Source organism: Hemibagrus wyckioides, linkage group LG04 (genome assembly GCF_019097595.1).
Source record: "Hemibagrus wyckioides isolate EC202008001 linkage group LG04, SWU_Hwy_1.0, whole genome shotgun sequence".
NCBI classification, from domain to species: domain Eukaryota; kingdom Metazoa; phylum Chordata; class Actinopteri; order Siluriformes; family Bagridae; genus Hemibagrus; species Hemibagrus wyckioides.
This window is the reverse complement of record NC_080713.1, coordinates 21,576,199-21,595,806: the sequence shown is the minus strand read 5'-3', so window position 1 is coordinate 21,595,806 and position 19,608 is coordinate 21,576,199. Positions and strand designations below refer to the sequence as shown.

Sequence of the window (19,608 nt, the reverse complement as noted above, 5' to 3'; positions counted from 1 at the left end):
CTGTAATAGAGCTTTATTGTATAATTAAGACAGTGAAATAAAAAGAAATAGTATTTACATGAATGTCGTCATTAATGGATACTTTGAGTTCTGTACTTCCTGGCAGAACTTCCTGTAAATGAAGGTGATAGTAAAATGAAACAGTTTAGTGCCTTCGAACATGCATGATCTATCATTTTGCTGGGGAAAAAAAAAGACTCACTGAAAAATAGCAAAACCTTGGATAGCTGAGAAATTTCACTGATATGAATGCGCTGCCTTTTTAATTTACCTTGTAATATTATGAATGTACATTACTTCAAAATTCCCATCAGAGAAAGCTGTCCTCTGCAAAACATAATTAAACTGTCACTGTATTCAGACACTGTGCTTTTCCTGCCCTCTACTGGTCACACTTTTTAACAATATATATATATATATATATATATATATTTATACACATTATGTATGATTGACTTCACTATTCCTAAATGAAATATTCCTAAACTCCTGTTTGTTCCTAACACATACTTTCTTACATCTATAACACTTTTTTAAACACGGTTCAAGACTCTATTTTTCCCCCTCTTTAATCAGATCAGAATGTTTGAAGATGTTCTATTTATATACCAGAATTTTGGTGAAAGTGAATATAATTACCATGTCATTTAAAAACAGAATATCTTTGGATTGAAGCAGGACAGAAGGTCAGGAGGTACCTCGGTGATGAGTTCAGTAAGAGCACAGGTGAATACACACATACACACACTCATGCATCCTGCTGTATACTGAAAGTCTCCTGCATGGCCCCACTGTGTTGTGTTCTCATCCATCTTGCCTGTTTCTCTTTTCATTCCCTGATCTGTTGGTAGATGTACTCGGATATGTAAGAATATTTGCATTGAAACACAAATACTGACACTGAGGAACAAGACGCCTTCACGCTCACTACATATTGCACCACAGAAGGAAAAGTTCATAAATCGTTATTTTCTAGTTCTCCTAAATATCTTAAATAGCTATTGTAGTGAGTTTTCTTGAACAATACTATCAAAAATAAACCCTTAAATGTGTGTGCCTGGATTGCACATCTAATTCTTGTAAAATACTTTATTGTAGTGCAGTAGATTAGTGCTTATAGTAACATGGCCTAACATACTGTCTTGACTTCACACCACAAACTAAAAGCTAAAAAATAAACTTCTTTTGTCACTAGAACCAAAACGTAATATTCCTCTGATTCTGAACTGACTCTTCACATTCATGAGGATAGTAACATTCTTGAGCTTAATTAGCAGTACATTCAAAGTTGCCTTGTGAACAGTCATAGAAATGTTGGACTAGTGCACGCTGTTATTGGCCATGGCAAGGCTGCTATTGCTCAGAGAGGCACTCAGCTCCAGAAATATTAGCACATCTCTCAAAGATGAGCAGAGTCGTGGCCTAGGTCATTATGCACTCAGCCTCTGTGCCTGGTCTCTGGCACTGTGGGTAGGGAAGTGCCACTTCCTTGGTCGCCATGGTGGTACACGGGCACTTTCTCGCCCCCTGCTGGACGCCTAACGCATTTTATAGTCATGAGCGATGTCAGTTTCACATAGCTGACCCTTAAAATCCAGCTCAAACGTGAAGTCCAAATCACGCTGTAGGAAGACAGAAAAAGGGAATGAAGAACGATCAAGTATTTGGGATATTGTTTATTTCTTAGGATGATGATAAGGCTGTTCTTAATACTCACTGCATTATTTTCATTGGGCTTCATGGTGATGGTGCCTACAATCTCTTCTCCCTTCTTCACAGTCAAATACTCCTCGAGGTAAAAAACTGTCTGTTTCCAATGTGTGTAGGGAGAATCTGGTGCTACAGAACAAAACAAAAACAAAACATATCAATCCCTGCACGACTAATTTCTACGTCTCTATATATCTCTCAGGATGTGCAACCTTATTAAAATGCCTGTGTGTGTGTGTGACTGTGTATTTTTTAGTAAGAAGTTATCTCTGCTTGGTGCCCCTGGACAATTTTAAGCACCTTGACCCAGGCCATAGCGCCAGAATGCTAAAATTCTGATTGATAATGCAGTAAAGGTCAGGAGAACTATAATATGCTCTCAGAACTATAATAAGCTCTGCTCCATTCTCTGCTTTAAAGCTCTTCACAGGGTTCAGTTTATCTCATACCAGCTCCGGGCGGGCATAAGTGCATCATTTATTGTACATCAGGTTTTTTAAACTGAATATGAGAAATACTAGATGGATACTGAAGACAAAACAAAATTATTCTCTGTATGCAAATTACTGTCAGCTGTCTAAGAATATACTGTGAATTTGCTGATTTTAGCTACTTACCATTTGTTTTAGAAGTAAATTCTTGATTTTGCTGCAAGTTCTGCATTTACATAACCATTTTCATTTCATGTGCATGTGGAAATCAAATTTATGTGACACTCAGGAGTGAAAGAAGCATTACAGCTGACTATAAAATATATGGCAGTCTAAAGCCCTTTTCAATCTGGGTTAGTGTTACATGGGGAGGTGGGGGAATTATTAGCGGAATACATGAAGGATTTCAGTTCTATCCCAATCCGGCATGTCATTCATTTTTAGAGATTGTGAGTACATAAAAATCACCACACCACATTTTACCTTCAAAATAAGCATTTGACCCAATGTGATCCATATCCCATCCAAACCAACTTGCTGGTAAAGATTCTATTATATACTGTGGGAAAAGAGGTTTTGCAAAAATATCCCTGGATTTCTTTCTTTTTTTCTATTAAGTTTAAAATGCTGTATGAATTAAATAATAACATATTGAATGATGTTTTAAAGGGTTCCTGGTGGATTAAGGCATGCTATTGAGCTCCTAGAAGATGCCTCCTGGTGGTCCAGTGGCAGGATCCCACGATCTTATTGCCGTGGCCTGGGTTCGATTGCTGAGCAGGACTCTAACCCAGCCACTGAGGAGTTAACTCTCAGTGCCGGTCCAAAGCCCGGATTAAATGGGAGGGTTGCGTCCGGGAAGGGCAGGAAACCTGTGCCAAATTGAAACATGTGGACCAAATGATTCACTGTGGTGACCCCAAACAGGGAGCAGCCAAAAGAACAGCAACACTGAGTTCCTAGAAGAGGTATATCCGACATGCATTTTATGGTCATGTGACACAATGATGTTTATCAAAGGTGCACAGCTACAGATCCTACTAGCAAGTTGTTGTTGTTGATCTTTTGGCTGCTCCGTACGTGTTTGAGGGGTCGCCGCAGTGGACCAACTGGTCCGCACAACAACTTGGCACAGGTTTTACGCAGGATGCAACCCTCCCATTTTATCTGGGTTTAGGACCGGCACTGCATCCAGTGGCTGGGGTTTGGGCACTGGCTGGGAATTGAACCTGGGCCTTCCACACGGTAGGCGAGAAACTTACCACTAACTAGTTTGGCTCAAGTTCCAAATGAGGGGGAACTCTGGTGGATATCTGGTCCTCATACAACATGGTTATATATGTTGCATACACATAACTTAATATTTTAATAATATTTTAATGATTTTACTGACTGGTTGAAAAGTAGTCCACCAACAAAATTATTGAGGCATCAGCAGTCCAGTGGTCAAGAACTGACACTGATGAAATGTTTGAGAATGAGTAACATCCACTGCACATGTGAGAAGATTTAGCTTCTAACTGTAAATATAGAAGGTGGGCCAACAACATTCAGTAAATATGTCTAAGAATTTAGACAAGAACATTGTTCTCCTCATGCCAGCTCCACAGATCCCTCCATGACAATGTTCATGTTGTGCTGAGAATCGTTCACCACCACCCAGTCTGGTCAGTGGTGGTCTTACAGGGTCAGTTTGCTGACAAATTGTTCATGATAATAAGAACTGTGTACTTAAATGATAGATTTAAAAAGAGAAAATGCATGATTACTGTTTATAGTAATACTGTATTCTGCATCCTGTATAGTGGTAAAATACGTTGTAACTGTAACTCAATAACATTGTCTACCTTCATTGAAGCAAAATATGCTTCAGATGAACTGGAACCTTCATATGGTCCTGAAACCTTAGGTCATTTAATAGTTTCATCATTTAAAATAATAGTTTAATACTTTAATAGTGAAATAGGATCTTAAAGATGCTTAAAATATGGGAACTATTCTCTAATATTAGTATAACCACAAGAGGGCAGTCACTATTCATTAAAAATAAATTAGCATCGATATCAGTCATGTTCATATCAGTACTCCTTGTAAAAGAATTAAGGATCAGTTAAAGAGGTAAAAAAAAAAAAAAAACAACACATTTAGGTTTAGTCCCTGATTATATAATAATAATTGGATGCATCTCTATAAAAATATTGGCAATTATAATATAAAGAATGATTTCATTAAAAAATGTGGAGAAAAGTGCAGTAGTGCATTAGGGCAGGTTTACAGGATCCCCACCTGTGGAGAAGCCTGTTTTCTTGTGACACTTTGTGAACTCGATGTTGAAGTAGGTGACAAGTGCATGGACATAGTCGTTTCTCTGGATCTGCAGGCAGATGGCTGAGGTGAAGGACAAGTCCTCTGGTTGCACTGTGTAAATATCCACCTCCTGAAGAAAACAAAGCAGGTTTTGTTAAACACATACATACACCTGGATTACTAATTAAAACACGAGATATAGCTTTCAGCTCCGTAGCCGGTGATGAAGAATCATTTACAGAAAAGTAATGCTTCTGAATACGTTATCAGTGTACGAGACGTTCATATTTGCATCAGGTTACGTATGTAACCCAGTTCCCTGAGAAGGAGAAGTCATGGCAGATGCTATGCGTTCCTATAGTGTCAGCCATGATGCAGCATCGAGTTCCCTTCGAAAGGGATCCATTGAATATGAGGTGAATTAATTTATACTGCAGTGTTATCGAATTCTCAATTCTGATTGGTCAGATGGTATTGATTTTTCATAGCAGCTTGGACAATACTTTCAGCTGCAAGGCAAATCCCAAGTTTCTATTAGTGCACTTATCTTAATGTTATCATAAAGGAAATGTGCATGGAAGCCACAATTTAAGTGTATCAATAACCTGTTACGTTATTATTTAACTAAAGGAATGTATAATAATTTAAAAATAATAAACGTGAGACCATGAATTTGTTTCATGGACAATTCCACAACAATGAATGTAGAAAGTAGAAATAGATCAAAAACATTATGATGCATCATTCCTTACTAAATAAGGTGCTTTAATATTTGAAAACATGCTGGAATTTAAGGGGACCTGAACGTTTTGGGATGCAGTAACCAATCACAATTTTTTTTTACATCAGCACACCTCTTGATTTTTATATGACCAATTTGTTAGATTAGACGGCATATAATGCTTTACTAGAACATTACAGATGCCTAGTGAGATAAAAGGGAGTACAAAAGCTTTAATTCTCATCTTATATTTTGTCCACTACAAGACATCAGTAGAATTTAGTTTATTATGAAGCTTTATTAGCAGCAGACAGCACACATAGTAATGTTGTGGTAATCATGTTAATGTGCTCTCACTAGGCTCTTAGGAGGCATTAGGTGCAATTGAGATAAATCAAACAGCAAAACTCAGATTGCAGCATGAGACTGAAGCAAAAAGACAACCCGCATCTCTACTGTATTCCTCTCAAAGGAGCACAGCGTGTTTATCAGACAAACATCATCACTCATCACTTGAATTACTGCACTGTAGTATCTCTTAACATCTCTTACAGAAGAAGGATTTAATCCAGATCAGAAAAGAGGATGTCAGCATGTTTCCAGTCTACTTTATTTTCTGTCATTCCCTGAAAACCTATATTACTAAAATCTAACGCTGTGTATACAAAAGTGTGTGTGTGGGTGTGTTTTAAGGCGGAAAAAAAGAGAAAAGCAGTGATGTTGAATTTGAACAGTGTGTTTGATTGGTCAAACCTGACTGGTCAGGAGGTGTTCACTGTTTTGGTATAATAGTTAGTACAGTGGATGCTCCATGTAATATACGGATAATAATATTTGGATATTATCTGGATGTTCCTTAACAAAGTAACTGTTCCATTGATGAAGTTCTTTGTTAGGAGACATATTTCTAACATTAAAGGGAGGAGTCTCGGTTTTAAGCACTCTCAGTAGGTGTCTCGTCACAGATTTTTCATTTTCTTTACCCTCTGAGTAGCAAACTAATGGCATGGGTTGTCCAAATGTCCACTGCGTAAGAACACCTTGGTAGAAAAGTATGTGATCTTTCGACCTGTGCCAAATGTCTAAACTCTTTAGAGTCCATGGGGTTAAGTGCCACTATAAAACAAAATCATAATAACATCACAAAAACACTTATAGCTATAAACTAATGATCAGTGGTTAAGCATTAGAACGTTAAAAACGGTGTCTACTCTTGTTATTAGCTTATCTGGACTTTTGTAAGTAAGAAATTTCATGTAAACAGACCATACTTGAATATCCCTAGTCGAGGCCTTTAAGCATATATGTGGTCAAATGCATCCGGCAAAAAAAAAAAAATACATATCATGGCTTAGGTTTCATTTTAATTCTGTATCTGAAAAAGTGTAAAAACTACAGAAAAAAGGAATTGAAAAGTTATATTTCTATACATAGACAAGCATATGTATCACAGTATGGTTATATGTGTAAACATCTTCTGAAACCATCCTCCTGAGGCCTCCCTGCATGCATCCAAATGAACCTGATCATCTCTCAGTCCATTATCCAGCACTTCACTGTGAAATGAGATTTCATTTCTATGAATCATTAAACAACAGCTATGCCTCATTAGTGAACTAACGATCAGCTGAAAGTCTATAAAGCAGATCTTTTCACGGTCAGTTATCACAAACTAAACATTGTTTTAACCCTAAACCTGAAGTACACAATCACAAACAGAACTGAAGTGATGATTTCAAGAACTGATGTGTCTGAACATGTGTTCACCTGCATTTACACACATATATACACACACACACACACACACACATGTCAAGCATGTGGATGAAAAGTGGAAGGAGTGCTTACTTTAATGAGGCATGCATTGGTCACCACTTGCTTTGGGTCCACTATATCAACCAGTGGCTCTTTCATTGCTACATTTCTGATGCAGGTCATGTCAAAGCCATAAACATTCTCCCACCCTGTACACACAAACACACAGATATACAAATTTCATAATGGTGAAGCTTTTACTTTCCTGTCAATCTTGGTTCAATGGTTCTGCCATTATCAGAGATCTAAAATTGTATAAAATTACAGTGCTTGCAAGACGATTCCTATCTTGTCACAGTCACCATCAAACCAAAAACATTTCCAGGAGAGAATGCATGTAAGAGACAGAGATATATATAACCTTAAAGCCATTCCAGTTTCAATTTTAAGATACGTACCCAGTCCATATCTAAAAATGTCTTATATATGTGCACAATAACCTGTATGCCACTCCGCCCTTATTTTCTTTGGTGCTTCTATGTGGGATGCTCTGACCTCCCTTCAGTCCGAATTTGTATTGTTTTTCTGTGTTGAATAAAGAAATTGTTTTATGCTGTGGCTTCACAGAAAAATGCAGCAGCCTTAGAAATTCTAAACAGTGCCTACACTTTAAAGAAGGTTGTAAATGCTGGCCATTTATTGGAGCCCAAATATCTGTGACAGCTTGGGCAACGTTATCGAATTTAGGTCATTTAAGTATCTGAAACATTTGTCAGCTAACATAAATAGCAGCGTTTGTCTGTGTTGATGATGATTTGAAGATGTGGGAGCATCTGGGACAGCCGGTATCTGAATCGATTAGGCTAAATTGAACAAACTGAATTGATTAGGCTATATGTTGGTATCAGGTCACATGGCTATGCAACAATTTGATCAAAAAGTACACATAGCTAGCATAACGCATAAGCATAACTCTAGCTATTTCTTAAAGGAAAAAAAACCCCACTGAGGTCATGATGTTCACATTTAAACCCCACATATGTTGACTACCTCAAAATGATTTAATCTATGATTTTAAAACAAACATGATTTATAAAGTTCAGCCTGTGCAGTTTATTGTAATATATTCTTAGTATGTAGTTCCCCATTGACAAGGCAGCTGAAGCACAAGCCTCTATGTTTTTTTTCTCCTTGTCTCAAGGCTGATAAAAAAAGGTTTTAACTCTGATTCTATTACAGGATGAGTATGAGGATGAGTGTGGGTTGAGGAGAACAAGCTTGCCCAGGGCTTCAACTTTACAGAGCAATGTCACTCAAATATAATATGTGTTGACTTTACTGGATTAGTTATCATCACACACCCTGCGGCGGTGTGACTGTGGAATAAAGTTGTGTCAAATGTGTTGCACACACAATCCTGTGCTCTCTGCCTTAGTGGGTATAGTGCTGTCTCGTCCTCAGTGCCTCAGTGTGTGGGTGTGTGTATGCACTCACAATGAATCTTGAAGTCCTTGTACTGCCTGTCCTCGATGGCCACAACATAGAGAGCAGCTCGGTCTGGAAACATCAGGCCACCAGGTTTCTGTCAAGACAGCACAGAGACTGTGAAAGCTCTCTTTCTCTCTCTCTCTCTCTCTCTCTCTCTCTTTCTTACACACACACACTCTTACCAGCCACTTGTCTCTGGCATAGATGACAGTATTGAGCATGGACTCATAGAAAAGGCAGTAGCCCATCCACTCTGAAATAATGATGTCCACCTGGTCCACCGGCAGCTCCGTCTCCTCTACCTTTCCTTTAAAGATGGTGATAACTGCAATATACAACATGAGATGTGGCAACCCACACAAAATTCCTGGACAAATATGAATCTCCAGTCAGCGTCTCAACAAACAGATGATCTCATTTTTGCAGAACAGCTTGAGTGTGTGTGGGCATGTTTTTCTATCTTAGTGCAGACCAAATGTCTGCTCCCCACAAGGAAAACTGTCTATTTATTTATTTATTTATCTATCTATCTATCTATCTATCTATCTATCTATCTATCTATCTATCTATCTATCTATCTATCTATCTATCTATCTATCTATCAAACAAACATACTTAGTTACTTACTTATTTATTCATTTAGAATTATTATTTATACTTTAGGTGGAAACATAGCATTAACCTGCTGCATAAATAATTATGTCTGTAGAGGGTCCTCACAAGGATTGTGTGTGTGTGTGTGTGTGTGCTTTCAATCAGCTTCCTTGGGGAGTTATTGAATTCGTTTTGGTAAGAGCGGATTTTGAACCTGAAACCTGAAACATCCTGTACCCTTCACTGGCTGTCCTGCCACACTGCAGCTCTGCACCAAGGCTTGAAATTGGTAAAAAAAAACCCATTCTAAATTCTTATATAACGGCACATAAAATAGCATAGATTTATTTGACAAAGATGAATGGTCTTTGCTATGGGTGAAGTTTAGCAGAAGTCTCAATGTAGTTTGCATTCTGTTTGTAAGAGCCCTTACCACTGTCCAGATGATTGGCTTTGATGATTTTCTCAGAGTACTCTGATATGCTGGAACATTCGATCTGAAATGACAAGATCAGCACCACCAGGGCATCATTTGCATTGAGATCTATGTCATTTATCAGGTGCTCTTATTCAGAACAACATACTACTGCTACTATAAATCAGCCTGGCTCTAAATATAACAACAAGCTTAGGAACAGGTTCTGATACACTCTCAGACATAAATCAAACTAATCTGAACTTTTCCTTCTTTAGGGTTGATATCATCATGGGGACAGGTTTTGTACCATTAGTGAATATCTGTATACCATTAAAATAATTTAAAGGTTCATAAGCCTGAACAGTGGACCATGACATACCTTTTAAAGCTGTAAGGTACACCACATATACCTGCAAGGTGAAAAGACCACCCCAGTGGCCACGAAAAGTATAGTTTGTTTAACTATAAGATAACTATAATCATATCTAAATTTGTAGGCAAAGGCCATTCTGAACCAATTCCAGCATTGGTGAGGCTTAACGAATGCACATAACAAAACTAAGTCTGCAGAAACATAAGAAGGATCAGGATTTAAATGATTGAGTTTTAAATCGAGCTTCCTGGAGGAAGACTCTGTATAGTTTGCCATTTGAGGCCATTTGTTGTTTGGGATCCAGGAGATAGTTCTAGTGGGAGCAATCAACAGCTGGCAAAAGCAGTAGTAAGTGTTTTTGAAGGAATGAGAGAATAGTAACCAGGTCAGGGGTATCCTCCTGGGAACAGTGAGCATGAGATGGAAATCCATCTATCTCAGGGCATCATGCACATACTGAAGGGCAATTTAGTCAATTGAGTCAATCTCCTGGCATGTGATAGGAAATCAGCAGACCCAGAGGAAACCCAAACAGACACAGGAAGAACAAACAAACTCCACACAGACAAGCTCTGTTCCAAATCAGGGAGTCTGGAGCTGAAGGCAACAGGTCCTACCTGCTGCACCACCATGTCATGTTCTTCCTTAGTTATTCCTTTAATTATGTTCCTTTCTTTTTCTCTCTTATTCACAGGAAGGAAAGGCCAGTGAGACATAGTTAGTGTAGATATAACAGGGCTAGTTGAAACACACAAGCGCACAAGGTTTTGTGTGTTCTCCTTACCCTCTTTTTCACAATACTATCCCCTGTGCTCATTAGAGTAGGCCATGAGTACTCTCCTCAGGATTTAACAGTGACTGACTCCACGCTCAAAGGACTGAGGTACGTTGTGGGGAGAAAGGGCATTAATGAGAACATTGCATCTTGGCTATTATCAGCACACTGTCCTCATGGGAAAGAAGGTTGGATAGCGAGAAGGGAGGAATTTAGATTTAGGCTGTCAGAATTTTTGCTTTCTCTATGTACCCTCCGTTAGAGTTTGCAGTAGCCGTTCCCCATCCACTTCGCATTTCCTGTGCACAGAGAGTTGGATGAGTCTCTAGGAGAGAAAAATGCATAACGCAGAAAAGAGCAAGTTGAACTATAACTGAGAGCTGAACTGCAAAAGGCAGTGCTTCTGTCTCACCCAGCACACTAAAAGGGTAGAGGTGTTTGGCACATTATCACAAGCAAGCACAGTCACTCTAAGCCTTAATCATGACAATGTGCCACTCCCTTTGATTTCTGTGTGATTGTGGATGTGAAAGCTTGTTGGAAGTTTCCCTCTATCTCTCTCTAACTCTTTTTCCCTCTCTGTTTCAGAGTGCACTGCCACATTTACAACCTATACACACACACACACACACACACACCCCAATTACAATGTCAGTTTCTGCATTTCAAAAAAGCTGATGCAGCTGTTTTCGAAGTAAAGGGTAAAAAAGCTCTAGCAATACACTCTGTTCTTAAAAAGTTTGATGCGGATCGGAAATGACAGATGCAGATTACTGCAGTGTACAATCTCATTTCTATAATGCCTTGGACATTAATATCTGAGTGAGCCCACAGGTTCAATTTTGGATTGCAGTGCAGACATCAGTGAACACCTACACATGATGGCCCTTAACTCTTTGGCATTTAGCACTCATGAGGCCCTTCAGGGAGATTCCGATTACCCCAGAGTAGCTACTTCAGAGCAGCGAGGTGTAAATCAGATAAACTCAGTTACAGCTTGCACATGGCATAGACCCAGAGAAAAGTCGCCTCTGCTGACACTGACATAATAAGAGCTGGAAGTGGCAGGTACATTTTAACCTGCCAATGAAGTGTGAGAGTGCTGGTACAGTAGCAGAGGCAATAATCTCATTCTCCAGAGAAGAGCAGCCATCCATGATGCTATTTTGGTAATCAAGCTCCAGCACAGTAGCGTCCTGCAGATTTGTAGAGATCCAGCCTTCTTACCCCATACACATGCTTGGCACCGGCCTTGGCAGCAAACATGGACAGGATGCCAGTACCACTCCCTACATCGAGCACAATTTTGTCCTTGAAGACATGTTTGTTGTGGTACATAGAGTTCCTGTAGGTCAGTGTCCTGACCTCGTCCTTCAGCATTTCCTACGAAGACAATGAAAACACTAATCAATCAAGTCTTCATTGATTGAATAATAAACATCTAGTAATTACATTCTAGCATGAATTCTATCACTATAAGGTCCACAGATAAGTTAAATATTAATATTTTATTCATGCTAATGATAAATGAATATAGAAATAATGAAGCACACAACTGATCAGTTTATTAGGACCACCTTTACACTTGCACATTCCTGCAATTATTATATAAGCCAATCGTTTTTTTCCAGCAGAGTAATGCATGATAAGATGCAGATACTGTCAAGAACCTCAAGTTTAATTTGATATGAAATATCAGAATAGAGAAAAAATATGATTTCAGTCACTTTCGCTGTGATGTGGTTATTGATGCTTGAGTATCAGAGCAGATTAGGTTTGACATGTTTTACATCCTAAGATGCTTTTCTGCTCAACACAAAGTGGTTATTTGCGTTACTATAGGCTGTAATGTGTATTCCCAGCTTTAAGCAGTCTGCCCTTCCTCCTCTGAACTCTGTCTTTAACAAGACTTTCTGCCCACAGAACTGCCACTCAAGTGCAACTGCAGGCTAATCCATTCAAGCATGTAGGAAGGACCATGGCATAGGCTAATATGTAGTTAATATAATCTTTTGTTTCATGCCACATTATTTCATTTGCATTTATAATATATCATCTATTTTCATTTCATTCATAATCGGGGTCTCAAATTCCCTGAACCTATATTATAGACTATAATTTGGTTAAACCTATCAGATCAGATAAAGACAAATGATTTTAATGAATTCTGCAAGGCATTATAATAATTAATTGAAGGTGTTAACTTGATATTTATACCTATGTATTAGCATTATTATTAGGCTACTCATACTGATCTGCATGACTCAGATGCTGTTATATATATATATATATATATGTATACTTCATTATTTCTCAATGTGCTAAGGATTAGTGCATGCATTAATTCATCATTCTAAAAGCATTAGTTAAATACTAGCATGCTACTTATCTGTGGACATCATAGGAAAATTTCTAGTATGTCTTTTTTGATATTTTTACTAATGGCACTTGGGAAATAACAGAAATGTAGGTATGTAATTATCTCCTGAATGTCACAGAAACTGCTAATCTTCTCAGCATGGTTTTATACCTATATGATAAAACAGTTTATTTCATGACATTTGAGAATGTACATAAATGAAAATGTGCATAAATGAAAATTTAGAAAAGCATATAACTCTAAATTAGGGATATAAAAGAAACAGGGGGAAAAATATGTGACCCGTATACTAAAGATGAAAATTCATGTCACGTTTCTCTAAAATCCTTAGTATTTTGACCTAGTCTCCCTCCTCTGTTCTATCTGCCACTCCTTGTGCTATGTTTTACTAATTTCCAGTCTATCATTATACCCAAACACATTAGATTATACTGTAATCTGTAAACAGTACATCCTAGGTGAATGCTCAGATTTGTGAAACTTAGCCTACCTCATGGATGCCGAAGTGAGCATAGGAGTCAAAGTAGTAATCTCTGGAGGTCATCTCTTCTGGATTGAGGAACTTGGCCATCTTGCCTCTGCCTGGGCAGTTGGGCAGGGACGCTGCGTGGGGAGTGTGTGGGTTGTGTGAGGGGTGTGTGGGCCGTGCAGCATGTTTGACCGAGGGCACTGGTTTAGGCAAAGGAGAAGGTTGCACTGAGTGAGATGGTGCTGAGCTGAGGGGCTGCTGCTGTTAGAGCCAACAGCAAAGAACAAGAGACAGACAGAAAAAGAGAAGAAAGATTACTGTGATACTCATGAGCTATATTTAGACAAGGTAGCATAGAGTCATCTTTCATGACCCATTTGTAATGTCCTAAGGCGCTAGTTTTTAACCTACCACCACAATCTATACCACCACTGCAATATCAAGCCTTCACTGCATTTCAGACAGTTTCTATAACGAGTTCAGATACCCTATTTCCTCAAATAAAATAATCCTCCTCCACATGCAGGCCGTCTAGCATCTCAGTGCAGGCTGTGTGAGACGGTGGGGGAGTGTTTGAATACACTATCAGGAGGGTCAGGGCCGGAAAGAAAGCAGACGGTGAAAGGAGTGGCGCATACGGTGAGCCTCTCTTGCTCTGATTAACAAATTCACTACCTACAGTGAGAAAGAGAGAGAGCACAAGAGATGACAGCTCTCACCGACATAATGCAGCTGATTGAACAAAACCCTGCATTAAGTAGACAGAATGCAAGCAAGACCTGTGCTAGGCCCATTATCAGTGATGCGGCGTATGCTAATTAAAAATAAAGACATTGTACACATCTGCCGAAGCACTGTGTTCACAACACAACACAGCATTCATTAAAAGCTGGGTCATGCATTACTGTGAAGTGTTGTTCTCCAGCGAGACAGCTCTCTGAGCAAACACTTTTAGATGAACTCTGTGATTTGTCTTGAAGATCTCAAAAACCTTTTTTTGGAAGACGGAGACAATTCAGTTCAGTTCTATTTTATTCGTAAAAGTACTTTTACAATAGACCTTGTGACTAAGCAGCTTGACAGAAATCCAGATGCAGATTTAGATTCCTAATGAGGCAGTGATCCCTAATGAGGCAAGAAGGACAAGGAAAAACTCATGGGGAAGGAACCCTTAAAGGAATCTGACTCGAATGGGAGCGCATCCTCTTCTGGGTGCCTCCAAATAGTGGGATTATAAATCATTATAGTATATAGCTGCATAAGTAAAGTCAAACAGTACTAAAAAGTGTCTTTAAATGATGTAGCAGATTGTGAAATAAAAGTCCTGGTCAGTCTTTATGGCTACAGCAGCAGCAGCAGCTCTTAGGTACACATATTCAGTATACAGGTTTTCTACAGTTTTAGGCTTAAACTATTTGTGATCGTATTATACGATGCTCTTGTCAATATTTCATTAGCATTCTGTACAGGCAAGTTTAATCAAAATGCATCCAATGGAACGTTTTAGCATCACTGGGCCTTTCACTACAGCTATAATTATGATACAATGATGATGATAATAGTAATGTTTTCGAACCAGATTTCGCCATTATGTTGAGACATTAGCTCTCTCAGATGTTGTGTAAGCAACAAAAGCAACAAAAGCCTGGTTGCTGCTCAATATCACGATGTCTGTAGTGCACATTATTACAAAATAACGTTCTTTAGATATTTAGGGTGTCTTGGTTTCTTAAAGGTGTTTTTCTCTGGCGCATCTCTTAAAGAAAGCCTCTGGTGTAGGTTTCTACATGACAAAAATGGTCTAGGTATATTCATTATTCACTGCTCTTGTTTCCCAGATGCGGCATGATTGAACACCACAGAAAAAGAATGTTAGCTTGTGCTGTCCTGGACAGCTTGAATGGTTTGCTTGAAGCTGTCAGGCATTAGACAAAGTCTGACAACCAACACTCAGACATCATCTATTTGCAGTGGAAGCTTTCAGTGTGTGCCTGTGTATGTTTGTGAGAGATGTGTGAGAGAGACCATAATGTGTGATATGTGTGTGTGTGTGTGTGTGTGTACCCAGCCAAACCTTTTGGGCTAAAATTCTCTAGTGCTGCCCTTTTGGTAGACTTTCCAGATTGTTCCCATTAAGTTGAACTGAATGAAAATGCCAGCACAATGGGCAGCATTGAATAGTTGACATTTCAAAGCCAGAGAACAAGGAATTACTTTAAACAGGAGAAAGCTTGGAGAAGCTGTGTTTTTATGCTTTTTACAGCAGCTAAGGCGGACTAGTGAGGTGAGTTTCCAGCACTCAGGCTCAATCAAATTATGCCAGTCCCTGAAGATTACAATTTATATCACCTGCTATGTGCAGAAAGCTATGGCGCCTGCAACAAAGCAAATTCTGTTCCAGGCAAGGGTAGAGCTGCATCTCTCTATAGACTTGCACTAGTTTACAAATGATTTTCACCTCTGCTAATGTGCCTGGGGCATTGAAATATAAAAGTGCTTTAGAAACAGATGCTAATGTGGCATCTAGATTTCCTATATCTCTGAGCCACAGTGAGAGGATTTAAACGTAAGCAGCAAGCGGCTACTTCAAGAGGCATCAATCTGCCAAGATAATATCTAACCGCAGCAAGAGAGAGGCGCAAATGTCCTTCCCTCTGCAGCCAACTAAACAAATCCCATTTCACCGTCTATTTTTAGTCCAAATAAATAAAAAAAAAGCCAGTGGATGAAACTACACTTAAAAATGTAATTTGGGTGTGAGAGTGAAATAAAAAAATGTGAAACCCACACATCAAGCACATAGATACCAACAAAGACAAGACACTGTTTTCAAAGAAAAGAAAAAAAAGGATTGTGGCTTCTTTACAGACATTGGCAATTATAGACATGACACACAAAGAGGAAAATTCATCACAGTTTGCATTACTGGTTAAGGACAAAAGCAAGCATTATTTTTCTGACATATCCAAATAGATGACTTTAATACTCTCACTTGGTGTGTTTATATGTGAAATAAAGGTCAAGAAACCCCAAACTGGATAAATATTGAAGTAGCTCTTTCTATATATTTTACAGTTTTGATTAGGAATATAGCCAGGTATTAGCTTTTATGTAAATTAAATATAGCTTTTATGTATAAATCATATTATATATATAGTAAATGAATTATATACAATAAATTACAGAAGTGTCATTCAAATTCTTCAGATAAACCTTAATATAAGCTATATTTGAAAGTTACATAAAGCATTCAACTCTCTCTCTCTTTTCTTTCCTCTCAGTGATTTCAAGGGCAGTCACTAAGCTGAAATGGGAGAGCAAGCTCGCAGCACCTCTTGACGATCCAGTTAATACACTCTGGCACTCTGGGTCATTTGGGAATCACCTGGAACCAAAAGTCCACCTTACAAATCTATAAATGGGAATACACTGGAGCAAAAATAATTGATTCACTTGCCATCACTCTACGGTGTTCTTACCTGATGGTAATTGAAACTTCACCACCACTTAGTACTGGTGATAATTGGCCACTAGATAACAATGTCGATTGGTTTGTTATAGGGTTTGACAGACCCTATCTTGGTCAGTGTACAACACTGAGGACTGTGAGACATAAGGAATAAAATACATGGGTGTTTTCTGTTACAGGAAAATAATGTTGTGTGGTGTGATGTGAGCCAGGGCAAAGTGGACTTACCATCCTGAAGTATACAATATACACCAACCAGGCATAACATTATGACCACCTGCCTGTTGGTCCCCCTTTTGCTGACAAAACAGCCCTGGCCCATCATGCACTGTGTATTCTGACACCTTTCTATCAGAACCAGCATTAACTTCTTCAGCAGTTTGAGCAACAGTAGCTCGTCTGTTGGATCGGATCACACGGACCAGCCTTCACTTCCCCACGTGCATCAGTGAGACTTGGCTGCCCATGACCCTGTCACCTTCCTTGGACCACTTTTGATAGATACTGACCACTGCAGACCGGGAACACCCCACAAGAGCTGCAGTTTTGGAGATGCTCTGATCCAGTCCTCTAGACATCACAATTTGGCCCTTGTCAAACTCACTCAAATCCTTACGCTTGTCCATTTTTCCTGCTTCTAACACATCAACTTTGAGGACAAAATGTTCACTTGCTGCCTAATATATCCCACCCACTAACAGGGGCCATGATGAGGAGATCATCAGTGTTATTCACTTCACCTTTCAGTGCTTATAATGTTATGCCTGATCGATGTATAATTTTTACTGTCATGCAACACAATTTGCTAATGATTACATTTTTTTTAGTTAATTAATGGCACATTGCTTCCATTTTAATCAGTTATTGTTACATGTGGAATGTGTATGCAACAAGTTAGCTTCTTTTATATTATTGAAACTCGAAAACAGGTTCTATGTTTTTTTCTCTTTCTTGAATTTAATAAGAGAAAAAAATAACACGTTACATTACAGAAATCGAACAAAGAAGATAGAACACAAATTCCTCTTTTTTGAAGACATTCTTGTGATGGAGAATGTACTAATAATGTGTCACTTCTTCCATTAATGTTTAAGTAATGTTTCCCTACAGAAAGCGTCACCATATCAATGATTGCACATTTTGTTTGTTAAACAAAAACATTCATAAGTCGTTCCTTATTAGGCTTGTTTTTATACCTTGGTGGGGGCCAAATCTTCACACAGGGATAAGAATATCTGACAGGTTTGACCTTCTGGCAACATTTGGCCATACATACATACATACATACATACATACATACCTGCAATAAAAACTGCATCTGTTTCTTCTTAATTACTTGATCTTAGATTTGGGTTAGATTTAGTGGTAAAGCATTAATTATTTACAACAAATAATGTCAGTGGTCCTCACAAGGATAGACGAGTGTGTGTGTGTGTGTGTGTGTGTGTGTGTGCGCGCGCGTGTGTGCAGGACCAAGGACAGCGCTCGCGCTCCTACTCGTGAGGTTAAAAAATGTTAAGCGCTGCTAAATCACAACACAAACAATGAAATGTAGATTTTGACAAACAAATGGAGATTTTTCTAACAAATATAAATAAATAAATAAATAAATAAATAAATAAACAGGAATTTGCATCTTTAAACACCACAATGTCGATGTTTGCCGGTCGCGTGCTGCTATTCACACCTACAGTTTATCAGTGTGGTAGTAAACTGATTTCTCAAAGGAAAAATTCAATACAAAACAGTCGAAATGAACTCTTTACCTTCGCCTGTATTAGGGCTACACATTAAACCACTATTAAAACAATATTATTCGGATTTTACGATCCTGGAACAAGTGTACTATTTGGGTTTCAGTCTTTTGAACACTTACCTCAGGGCTGTCCGGTTCCGCCATTTTCCTCCGTAGGAGCAAACAGCGGGAGGAGTGTTTCATTCCCATAAGAGCCACCGGGATGTGCTCAACTAGACTGAACTGAAAGATGCTCTGATATCCTAAATGAATGACAGAAGTCCTCTAAAAAATTTAGTAAGAGTGCAATGTGGAAGTAGAAATGAGGTCAAAATAACATAAGGTGAAGTCCCAGAGAAAACGCACACCTGAAAACTGGAAGCTTTCTTGAATCCATAGTGTAAAAGTTAGTAGATATCCACTTGGATGCTTTACGACTTGTATACGTGTTGCTTGTTAACATTTGAGAAAGCAGCAGCATTAAAATGATAGAAATCACCACTAAGCCATGTCATGTGGCTCCTCCTATACACCGGTTTGTTAGTGCAAAGGAAACTGCACGAGGTTTAAGGTGATATTCACTTCTACAGCTTATTAACCAAGACCTCCTGTGGAATTGTGCAGAAAGCTTCATTTTTCGTGAGTAAAGCGAGCAGATCTAGATGAGAGCACAAGTTTCAGCAGGAGATACGCAATGCCCTTCATGTCTCCTCTTCTAAACAGATGTCTGTCCTGATCTCACGAGCTCAGGTTTTGTAAAAAAAAATAATTGCACTTCGTTTACGAGTCGCATATTTCTCTTCCCGTCTGGAACCACGGAAAGTTTCGCTCACGGAAATAATAATGAAAGAAAATGTCCAGACCGCGGAGTTACACGGGCTTACAAGCAGAAAATCTCATTTTAGCCCTGGATGTTGGCGTGTGATCTACCTTCTGGTCTAATCCTGAAGGACAAATTAGTTGGATTCCTCTAGATGAAGAGC

The 19,608-nt window shown here is 38.7% G+C and overlaps 1 protein-coding gene across 1 annotated transcript in view; it reads right to left on the bottom strand.

Moving 5' to 3' along the window:
- Positions 1-35: 35 nt before the first annotated feature.
- LOC131352216 (protein arginine N-methyltransferase 8-B) overlaps positions 36-19,608 on the bottom strand; it is a 19,640-nt gene continuing 67 nt past the window's right edge. Inside the window, exons 1-11 of the mRNA XM_058388167.1 lie at positions 18,994-19,608; positions 18,767-18,888; positions 13,443-13,682; positions 11,800-11,955; positions 9,440-9,503; positions 8,595-8,737; positions 8,419-8,506; positions 7,018-7,133; positions 4,428-4,578; positions 1,718-1,839; positions 36-1,622 (exon numbers count right to left, since the gene is read on the bottom strand). The exon at positions 18,994-19,608 is cut by the window's right edge and continues 67 nt beyond it. Of these exons, the coding sequence (XP_058244150.1) occupies positions 1,539-1,622; positions 1,718-1,839; positions 4,428-4,578; positions 7,018-7,133; positions 8,419-8,506; positions 8,595-8,737; positions 9,440-9,503; positions 11,800-11,955; positions 13,443-13,682; positions 18,767-18,835 (1,233 nt within the window). The 5' untranslated portion in view covers positions 18,836-18,888; positions 18,994-19,608 and the 3' untranslated portion in view covers positions 36-1,538. The remainder of the gene's footprint in view (positions 1,623-1,717; positions 1,840-4,427; positions 4,579-7,017; positions 7,134-8,418; positions 8,507-8,594; positions 8,738-9,439; positions 9,504-11,799; positions 11,956-13,442; positions 13,683-18,766; positions 18,889-18,993) is intronic.